The sequence below is a fragment of the Eufriesea mexicana genome, unplaced genomic scaffold, assembly GCF_001483705.2.
Source record: "Eufriesea mexicana isolate 0111107269 unplaced genomic scaffold, ASM148370v2 scaffold354, whole genome shotgun sequence".
Taxonomy (NCBI): domain Eukaryota; kingdom Metazoa; phylum Arthropoda; class Insecta; order Hymenoptera; family Apidae; genus Eufriesea; species Eufriesea mexicana.
Window position 1 is genome coordinate 593,547 of NW_016908520.1, and position 11,447 is coordinate 604,993.

The 11,447-nt window shown below is 38.5% G+C and overlaps 1 protein-coding gene across 2 annotated transcripts in view; it reads right to left on the reverse strand.

The window, feature by feature from the left end:
- The window catches only part of Myo81F (unconventional myosin 81F), a 71,028-nt gene that overhangs the window by 56,773 nt on the left and 2,808 nt on the right, over positions 1-11,447 (reverse strand). For both annotated transcript variants that reach the window (XM_017912247.1, XM_017912248.1), the window contains exon 2: positions 5,761-5,867. In XM_017912247.1, the coding sequence (XP_017767736.1) occupies positions 5,761-5,867 (107 nt within the window). The remainder of the gene's footprint in view (positions 1-5,760; positions 5,868-11,447) is intronic.

Sequence of the window (11,447 nt, forward strand, 5' to 3'; positions counted from 1 at the left end):
TAGGTTAGCTTGCTACTAACATATACTTCAATTTACCTTCTAATTTATTTTTCAGGTTAGCTCTCGATAAATCTTTTAGATTATCGTTTAACGAAGGTACTAGTTCGATTATTAACGAATTGAGATATTTCACAGGAAATATTTTAGGTTATGAAAGTGAACTCATTATATCTTCCTATGAAGATTAATTAACGAGTGCAAGGAAATGGAAAGAGATCAGATTCAATGGAATCTTTCATTAATTGAAGAATTAACTTCAAACTAAAAATCAAGCTTTCTGAACTTTCGAATGGCGAATAAATTTTATAAATTTTGTTCAGCCGATGTTAACTCGATAACTCGATAAAAATGTAAAATGATACTTTGCGATTGTCTAATAATCCTCCGATTTGGAATTTCTATCTCTATTAACCTTATTTCTTTTCAGATACCGCAAGAGACATAACCTAAAATCGTTTCAAAGGTAAAGGAATTTCTCAGAAAGAGATGAATCCTATTATTTCCAAATTTCTTTTCATTCCCATAGAATTCGTAATAAACGAAGAAATCCATTACCAAATTGTTCCAGCTGCACGATTTCAATCGCCACTGGTTAAAAAGCTCGCTGAACGATGTCTAGGAGCACGGAAATGAGGAAAAGACTGTCTGGCATAGAAATTCGACGGAACACCGACGGTTTCTTCAACGTCCGCACGATTTCTCGATTACATCACCGTGCAAAAACGACGATTTCTGCGGTGTTCCGCTCGGAGCAAGAGGAACGCGGGTGCCGAGCAAGATTCTTGGCACAAGGGCCGTCATTTTGTCGAAAAGCGAACGCTTCGCGGCGTTCCACCCTGACGTATTATTTCGCCTGGTAATAACGTGTAATCTCGTCGCTCGATATCGACGTTAATGCAAATACACTATAGCGTGATAGCGTATAGACTGTTGCTTACATTTCGTGCGTTGTAATTCAATTATAAAATTACAGGTAAGAAAAAATATACGGCAGAATTTGATGGCGAGAATAAGTTAATTTTTGAAAGTGGCTTTCGTCAACGTGAAATTATCCGAGCTGCGCAGTCAAATTATAAAATCACAGGTGAAACTATACTTGCAGAATATTATGGCGGAATTAAATTGATATTTGAAAGTGGCTTTTACATTGTTGTAACTCGATTATAAAATTACAGGTGAAAAATGTATCATCGAATACTATGTGGGATTGAATTTATTTTTACAAGAAACTTTGGAACGCCTAAGGATTAAAAACCTGATCGATTTTACCAGCTCGTTATATCACGGAGAGTATATATATTAGGGTTACTTTAATCCCTAATGCAGAACGTAGGTGTACTACGCGTGATACGAGTCTTGCTACATGGATCGGTGCCACAAAGTATTTGATGCTTCAATTTAGGGGCTTGCTGGATCATGGAACCTACTATTACTTCCTGCTAACCTATATGAAATTTCGATGCACGACAGAAGACTATATAGAAGCCTATATAGAAGACTATATAGAAGACTATACTCCAATCAGACCTAACCAAAAAATTTTGGAATCTAGACTTGGGTAAAATTTGGCAAGTTTCTAGTAATTTTTTACCCCGATGTTCAGACATGTAACCTCTAACTTCTGACCGATTTTACGATCTGGCTATATCCTAAAGGCTACTGTACTTTATCTATGCCGTAGTAGGCTATCTCCCGATCGAAACGGTGCTCGCAAAGGTGGACGACTCACTGTGCAGCTATTTAATCAACCGGCGATCTATCGATTCAGACCCCTTTGGGAGGAACCGCGATACACTAGGCTAGTTCTATTAACTAGGCGATTCTGTTCACAGCGTGTAGAGAGTTTTGGTGTATTGTTGGATCGATGGAAAGATGCCTAGGGGAAATTACTAGACTCGCTGGAAATAGGTATAAACCCTTGGAATTTTTGTATACTTTCTTAATCAAAAACTATCTATCACATTTTTATAAACAGAATATTCCAGGTGATTTTCGTGGCTCGATTACCATAATCTGTACAGAAAAATTGTCCTATTCTACAAAACTATTTAACCACATTAAAGGATAAAGGAAAGAGTAATTGATCTTTCGATTCAGCTTCTATACATCAGCTTCTGAGGTACAAATCGTTATTAGAATTCGCTTAAACAATTAGGAAGAGAATAACGTTGAATCATTTCGTAAAGTCTAGTTTCTCCTGTCATTTAAAAGCTATTATAAAATAATCGATAGTCGCCATAGTCACCCGGTGAACTCAGAGTTTTGATCTGTTATTTATATTTCATCGAGCTAAAGACAACGCAGCCCAGAAAATGTTTAACGATTCCGTGGTGTTGTATCGATTTCTTTCTTTCCTTTTCTCGTTAAATTTAAAATAATCCACGATGGTAATTGCAGGATGCGATTAGTCAGTCGTACTAATTATACGTGGACTGATTGATACGTGACGTGCTCACGATGTTTGCTCATTGGATACACGGTTTTATTCGTTCGCTGCAATCAACCGATAATTAAACTTCCTGCGGAGGCTGAGCGATCTGTGACTACATGCTGAAACTATGAGCCTACTTCCCTTAATTGAACACGCCAATTCAACACTATCCAAAACGCATCATTAAAGAACCACGCAACCAGAATAATTAAATTGCACACGCTATTCACGATTTATATGATCGTTCTCTCGTCGACGTCAAATTGTTTCAAAATTCAAAATCCTTGTAAAATCTAAAATTTCTAGAGTGAATACTGCTTCAGGCTAGAAACAGGAATCTATAAAGAAACATATAAAGAATGTGGGTTTGCATCTAAGCAGATATTTCCGGAAAGAGTCGATGTCATGTTGTTTTTAATTGAACCACTTGTCAATTCAAGACCAAAGTTCAACGACCTCTTCTCAACAACAACAACCAGGAATTGCATCATCGAAGAGAGAACGTTGCAATGGAGATGATAAGAGGAAGAACTCGGCTGGAAAAGAAGGCTTCCTTTAGCAAAGCTCGTCTTGTGGGCGATTTTACGCCGATGCGTCGTCCCACACGACGCAACGACGACGTCGTGACACACGAGGAAGTGTCCACTAACGAGTGAGCTCCGACGACGACCTAAATCGTCGAGGCGAACGCATCACGCGTTTGAATTCCGGTGTTTGATCCAGACCGAAACGAGAAGAGCAAAACCTACTACGTCGCACTCGGTTAGAAGAACCGCGATGGCTTCGTTACCGAGTCATCATCCTCTATCCACGCTAAAACATCGATTTCCTCTCCCTTCGGAATCTCGGGTAACTACCGGGTAAAATACAGTTCCTTAATTAACTGGCACATTTTTCTGCTAGTTCGCAGTTTATTATAAAAAATAGTAGATAATATTTGAATTAATTGAGACGTTTGATTTCAGGAAGAGCCGAGATAAAAAGTCTAGACTCCGTTTGCAATATCCTTATCAACGGGTATATTTTATCTGAACAAGTTCAGACTCAGGAAATCGTCATTAAAAGCAGTTGATAATTCAGCTATGCGATACAGTCTGGCACGAAATAAGATAACGAGCCATGAAAAGATCTACTAGCAACTACCAACAAAGAAGAAAGCTATACAACTAGATCCACGAAGCTGAAAACCCACAGCTTCCGGCCCAGACCAAGACCTCCACCCAGGCCTCGCGAAGAATATAATACTCTTCATTCAAAGAAACCGACGAATTAGCTGTTTTCTGTCCGATTCTCGGGTAAACCAATTAAGAGAAAAACCAATCCAATTAAGAGGTCGATATCAACAAAAGAGTCGTCGCGAAGTTGCCAGACCAGAGGACTTTCTCCGATATCTGTTCCCCAAGGCGAGTCGACATTGTGCATGTTTTCTCTGCAGATCCTATGAATATTGAACTATAATAGGAGTGACGGATGATCATTTGGCTGTCTCGCAGCTTCTATCCGAGGATCAGTGACACGAGGTAACCGAGACGGGTAGGAGGTGGATGGAAGCATGACAAGAAACGACAGTGGGTCGTGTCGGTGTCGGTCGTTGGGTCGACGAAGCCAGAGGATGAATGGGTCTGGCCCTGGGGTGGTTCACCAGCTGACTGGGGTTGTCGTCATGGCAACGAACCAACCCGGGAGCAACGCCCCTCCCCTACAAAATTCATATGTATAGTTCTCTCCCTCAACCCCCGTTTCTAGCTCAGTCCTTTCGTTTTCTCTATCTCTATCCCATAGTCATGCTCTATCGTGCTACCTCTTTCTATTTTATAGTCTATTACACTCGGTTTCTCCGCTTTTAATTCCCTTTCTCCCTACCATTGCTCTTCCTTTACTCACTCAGGGTAGGTCTTATACAGATGTTCCTTTTTCTTCAAACCGTTTATCTGTGTGTGTACGTGCATGTAATCGAGGAGTTAGAAAGGGTGTAACTTGTTCGGTGACTGTGTTATGGGATATTAGAAGTTGGGGCTGTATAGATGGCGGAGCTAGTGGGCTTCAGAAGTTTGATACCGTGGATGATGTTATTCCTAGGAATTTGACAATGTTCTCTGGTGTTCTAGAAAGTTTGATGTTTGTCCCAGCGCTATCTTTGCAAGATTTTGGAGAAGTATCCGAGTTCCGATTGTGTAGTGGACGTAGTTTAACACGTTTAACACTATGGCAGCTACTGGAGTCCTTACATTCAAGCCTCGTTGGACACCAATGATCCATACAGCATCAAAAGCCAACAATGGAGTAAATACACGATGTATTACATTCTTTCTGATATTTGATATTTCATCTTGACGAAGGTAATAATGATTTTTGATGCTACTTCGGAACTCCTAATGGGATTTTAATCTATAAGTCACCTCTTACGTGACAACAGCATTTTGTCGCTGCGGTCATGCGTCACGTGGTAGATGACAAGACGGAAATCTTTCGCATATTTACCGAAAGTAACTAGAATCTAGTGAGAATCAAGTATAAGAAGCTAGCGACCGGTAAGGCTTAAGAAATACCATTTCGTTAATAATTTTTAGAACAATACTTAACTTTTGATGCTGTTTGAATAGGAGATTAAAAATGTTTCGAAATTCCGTATCTCGAATCTATCGTTGGAAGCACTGCACAGGAAGGAGAGAAACGGAAAGAACTGGGGACCAAGTGAGTCGCAAGAATGTGCGAAGAACTCTAACTCTGAAGCATACTAACGGAGAATTACGAAATGAACGGACGTCCGTTCACTGTTTTTTGCGAAACTCCTGGACGAATGAAACAAGGCGGTTCACACGTGTCTAGCATGTTTATGAGACTAGGAATTTCATATGGAGGATTTTGTAATCATGCTCGGGTCAATCTCTATTTTAAACGCTGATCTAATGTATAATGAGAAATACGGAAAACGAAAAAAATGGAATTAAACTAAAAAGTAGGTAAATATATGATTATATATAACATAGTCCAACGAAAATATAAAACAAGAAAAATATATATACAGGGAAAGAAGATGGGTTAGGTGATTCTAGCATGTTTACGAGGCAAGGAATTTCATATGGAGGATTTTGCAATCATGCTGGGACCAATCCCTATTTGAAACGCTGACCTAAGTATAATGAGAAACACAGAAAAATATAGAAATAAGAAAGATATAAAACAAATAGAAAATAATAAAAATATATATACAGGGAAAGAAGATGGATTAGGTGATTCTATCGAGGAGTAGATATAGACGTTTTAACATTACCTGGTGATGGATGCAAGAGTTATAAGTAATTAATCGAAGCTTTATCAAAGGATACATATATCTGATCCCTCCCATATCGGACTTGGAGGTTTCGATTGATTCCCGTTTCATCGATGTCGCTGATGACTGTCATATCCGGGACACCCAACTCGGGGCTTGAGCCTGAAACAGAAAAGAAAATGGCCGTCAGATCGAAATTTTTAACTATAAAACAGACGACATTTTTTAATAACACAAATTTATTATAAACACATTAATAAAATTGTTATATGAGCCGTTCACTGCACAAATTGATTAACTCCATAAAACAAAAAGTGGAGAAACGCAATGAAATAATGTATATTGTTTTTTAAAATTCCCTTTATAATTGAAATCGAAATAGATATCGTAGAATGCATAAATACAAATGTAACTTTCATCTAACGGTATATCAAATTTATGAGAAAAAATAGGCAAAAGGTGATCGTTAGTAATGTTACCATTTTTATGTTACTGGAAGAGTTAATCGATTTGGCAAGTGAAGAAAGTAATAAATTTAAATTGTACTAAATTTTACTTAAATTCTGATAAGACTGCACTAAAGAATTCACCGTTGTCATTCGTGGCTCGCCAGTGCATTTGAGTTGCATTATTGCAACGATTTACATTAGAGTACGGAGTTAATCAAAGTGCCCTCGGAAATAAATTATTTATTATTCAGTGGCCAACAAATTTTTGTCGTTTAATGGTGTTAACCTTAATCACCAGGGAAAGTTATTATAAATATAAAAAGTTACGACTATACCAAGTGCTTTGACACTTAAATTTAAGATTGTTCAAAAAGTGGAGTTAATCGATTCGTGCAGTGAACGGCTCATATGTCGATATTTCGTGTATTATTACACAGAGAAAATTAATTATCGTCATTCGTATTGTACCGAGGCAAATGGCGACTGCAGTCGTCCTTCGAATGCAAGGAATTAAATTAATCAAATGGGTATATAATTCGTTCAGTATGTACAACGTCGTTTAAAGTATTTTTATTTAAATTTTTAATTTATTTAATTAATTTTTTTCTTTTTTTATTGCAAATTATTAGACTCGAATGCTCTTCTGCTCGATTGCCTTAGCTTATTAGGGTGTCGGTCACCCGAGCTTATGCGAGCACTTAACATTGGTCCGTTTAGAAGGAACGCGATATGGAAACCTGGCAAATTCTCTGACCACCTGTTGTGCTGTCCGATAATACCGAACGCGATGATTCCTTGTCGCCACGAGTGGTCAATTTCCAACACGATTGAGGTGTTAATAGGAAGCCGCTATAATATTGAATCAAACACGAACTTGGTCCCATACAAAATTCCCTCCTTTATCCTAAAATTTGCCTACAACCTACGCGCTGCCAGATTAACCCATAAACTTCGTATAACTAGGTATTAATATATAATTTCATTATACCAGACATAATAACTAATAAATACTTCCATTCTAAAGAAAATTTGTTTTTTAATATCATTGAAAGCCTATAATCATTCGCTTAGTATAGAATTTTCTTATTATTCTATAGTTTAAAAATAATTTGGCTTTTTAATACTCATTCAAATCTATTTCGCGCAATTTTGTTCGATCATTTAATCGAATAGACCTATATCGATTTTTACTATATTTGAATAAATATTCCGAAGGTAGTAATTTTTTACCAAGGTTCCTGCGAACTGTATCACAAAGTACAAAGCCTCCTCTGTAAAATCAATCTTGATTCATAATTCTACGATTTTTTCCTGTCGAGATACGCCACTTTGAAGTTACCCGAGGAACGCTGCAAATCATACAGCGCTATCGCTTTTGTCGCGTACTGTATTTGCTCGTGGTATTCAAAGACATCTCAATTTCATAGCCGTTAACATTGATTAAAACGCGTAAGTAACGCGCGTATTACATCGCGTAATTCTCGCGGAATTCAATGGAATCAGTGTTACGAGGTTTCAAGGAAAGATTCCAGCTGTTTGATCGCAATCTCGATTTAATTAGCGTGCCCTTGCGATGACGAATCGACTGCGGGATCGCGCATGCAGCGCTAACCCCAAACGCGGTGGCCTGTGATGTAACTACTGCGGTTTGCCCCTTTTCGCCGGTTCATTAACCGATCCTTTGTACATCACCTACATCCGCGACACTTTTTTTCTCCCGTTGCGGTTTATCGACGGGCAAACAGAGAAGGTTGGAATTAAACTCGAGACCACATCGCGTCCTTCGCGGCTTTCGACGAATCACTCGCGTTTCTTCGAAATTCTACTCGCATAGATGGCACTTCTGTCTACCGGTTTCATGATTTCAGAATTTCAAACCTCGATACTTCCTTTCCACCAAAACGCAATTTAACGAAGAAAGGAAGAGCAATACTGAGAATATCGTCATTCTTTGATCATTTTCTGAATGCCTAAGAAATGGGCGCTTAAAAATCCTGTGCTTGCGATATTGTAGGTTCCTAAAGGCGCTCAAAATTCATTTTTGCTGTTAAATTTTAAGTTTGTACAATAACAGTTTAATACAAAATACAAAGAAATAAATAATGTTGTTTTAATGTAGTAGAATATAGCGTTTTGATTGTTATTTGAATATACAATAATTTTTCAGGAACCTAACCTAACAAAAAGTTTCACCGTTCTCAATGCATATTGCAAATGGATCCCTACCGTATGGTATGGGTGGTGCGTTTCAAAATCTGCCGTTAATAATAGTCATAGGGTTAATAATTTTTAAAATTTGTAACTTTTTTATAATTCTTTAGGGGCATTTTAACTTCGAATGGGACAATATGATTATTCCGGAAGTGACGCAGCCATTCTAAGGGCTAGCAGAAAAACTGTTAGAAATTATGGGAGAAACTATCAAATTTCGCGATAGTTAGCGAGGCGGTGTACGAGGAGTCACGTGACGCACGACCTTGTGGAAATAGGACCATGGCAGCTGACATGCAGGTGCAGCATGTTTGCAGGTGCATAAGCGCTTGTACTGCCGCGGCACCTGCGCACCGCAGCCACGTGGTCCGCCGCGATGATTGGAGATGATGCCCTAACCGGATGGAACCAGATTTTTTTTCCATGCTTTCACGTCATATTCGACCAGCGTCACTGAAATTACCCGAAACGGGGAAATAAGAGTGACAAAGCCGTGTAATTTGACGTCTTGATTTTAAATAACGCTATTAAAAACGATACTGCAAGGGAGAAGTAAAAAAAATTGATTAACTTTTATATACACGGAAATTTCACGAAAGGCAATTTACTTTTAATAAAAATGTAAAGAAGCATTAAAAAGGAAATGAATCTTCGTGAATACACGCTTTGGATTTATAGGTAATCCCACTCGTAACGCGGTCACTGCAGTCGGTTTCCTGCATTAGGGCGTGTTTGCAAGAAAGCGGCACAGCTTGATGCACAGTTCTCATGCGAACTCGTGACTCGATGCAATACTCTCAGTATCAAATTTCCGTAGCGCTTGGATGATATTCTAACGAAGGTTTGTCTCATTTTTTCCATCAATTGGACGATCCAATATTCGTTAGTTTTCCATATCGTTTCTGTCGCGCATTGTAAATGATTCATTATCAATGGCCCCGGATCAGCTTCTCGGAAACGACGAAGCTTCTAGACATAGTATTTAGACAAGAATGTAGCCAGAAACGATTACTCGTGATTCATAGATGGCGCGCGCGATTGTCATCCGATGCTACAACATTCGGGTGTTCAGTTTGTCGAGACTCTACCGGTAATTTGGGTAAAAACACGCGATGGCGGGATAAGATATCGCGAAACATGGACACGTTAAAACATCGACGAATTTTTCGATTTAACGCTTGGCAACTACTTTCGCATTTTTTTATGGTCACCGTAAGTACTGCAATTACCTACAGGATATGTATTTTACCCGTATCATTTTAGCAAATTTTATTCATATTTTTTAAACGATTCCTATATAAGTATATAGAAAGGTGTGCTGTAAATAAAATCAAATTTGAAGATATTCCGGGTGATTTAAATTATAATAGTCATAGGAAGGTAATAAAATCACCATTCGAATACGCTGGGTTACGTGATGCAATAGGTATCGAACTATACATTGTAGTGCCGTATGGTGGAAATGAACCCGAGAATAATTCACAGCGAAGGGAGAAGCAAACGCGGTTAGAATATTCTAATGTAAAAGGAAGGACACGTAGAGGGTGGCATATTTTATCAGTCTACCATAATTATTCATCTCTATCTCCCGACTTTTACGGCTAAAATGAAAAGACTTTCACTTCATCTTGTATTCTATTCTTCCAACAATGAAACCCCTAAAAAAAAAAATCCCTAAATGAATATATTTGAAACGCTGACTTTTTAAACCAAATTTCATTTTTTTCACGAATTCTAAAACGTATATTTCCTACGTACATATGCACCTCTGTATACAAAATGCACGTTACACGAGATAAACATGGCGTCCGTCACGTGAGTGAAATATATCGACGAGCGTAAAACATAACCTTCACATGGGTTCCTATGTACCATTTACAACTGTGCATAAAAATTCGAATCGCTCGATAAAATCGAACACAGTCGTGTTCCTTGAAGAATTGCACGATATTATACAAAGGTAGAAACGATTTTAACGAGCCTTCGCGAGCTGTGTTCTTTTCATATTCAATTAGAAACCATCGAACTTACTCGGTAATTGCAGTTTCCTTCGTCACGTATTTGCATCTCTCTCAAGGAGCTGGGCTTATTTAATTTTCTCCTTGTTTTGTTCCTCCGCTTGTCCTTACTACCGCATCTACCTTTTACGGTGTGCCACCTTCGAGGAACCTCGTGCTGTCGATCGAGGCCGAAGCTTTCGTGCAACGATTCGACGACAGTGCAGACCCGAAGTGTTCTCAGGGAGGTCGACGACACGTAACAACGGGAGGAAATAATTAACTCGTCGCATTATCATATACGGAACACCGGCGTATTAACCTGACCGAAAAATCTTTCGAGTCTTGTCGAATACACGACTCGTCCGTTGCTAAATAGGGTTATGTTTGCACGCTTGATCGACGTCTGGACATTTCGCTGGTTTTCAACGTTTATTTAATCAAAGTGAAAGATTCGATACCGAATTTTACGTTTATATCGGGTCCTACGATTTATCTAATTAATTATATCTACGCGGTTAACAGATATTTCGAAAAGAGGTTATGTCTCGATCGTAAATGTCAATACGCTTGGAGAGAACGTGATTGCACGAATTCGTGTAAAATATATTTTTTGACGTTTATATCCGGTGATTCATTTCACGGGCACGAAATTCCGAGGAAACCTGCTTCTACCAGGATGCTGCCGTGACTCACTCGTTCGAGATGTCCACGATATATGTACACGCGTAAAAAAGTTTCTCGGATAGTCAATCTGGATCACCGTAAATCGAATTTCGCACAAATATGCTTATATATTTCCGAAGATATTGCCTCGTTGATATTCGTACGAGGCGTCTCGTGTTTACCGAACGAGATCTTTACGTTTATCGATCGTGACTGCCGAATCGATTAGACAGACGTGAAGTTGGCTTCCTCGAAACGCGTGTCGCCACTATACGTGGAATTATAGGTAGCTGATTTCGTATCAATCAACATTACGAAATATCTAAATACCGACGAATTAGATATACGAATGGAATAAATTTAATTCGATTATTCTGCTTAAATATACATAATTTCAGTAGATGCCTTTAGATTATTAT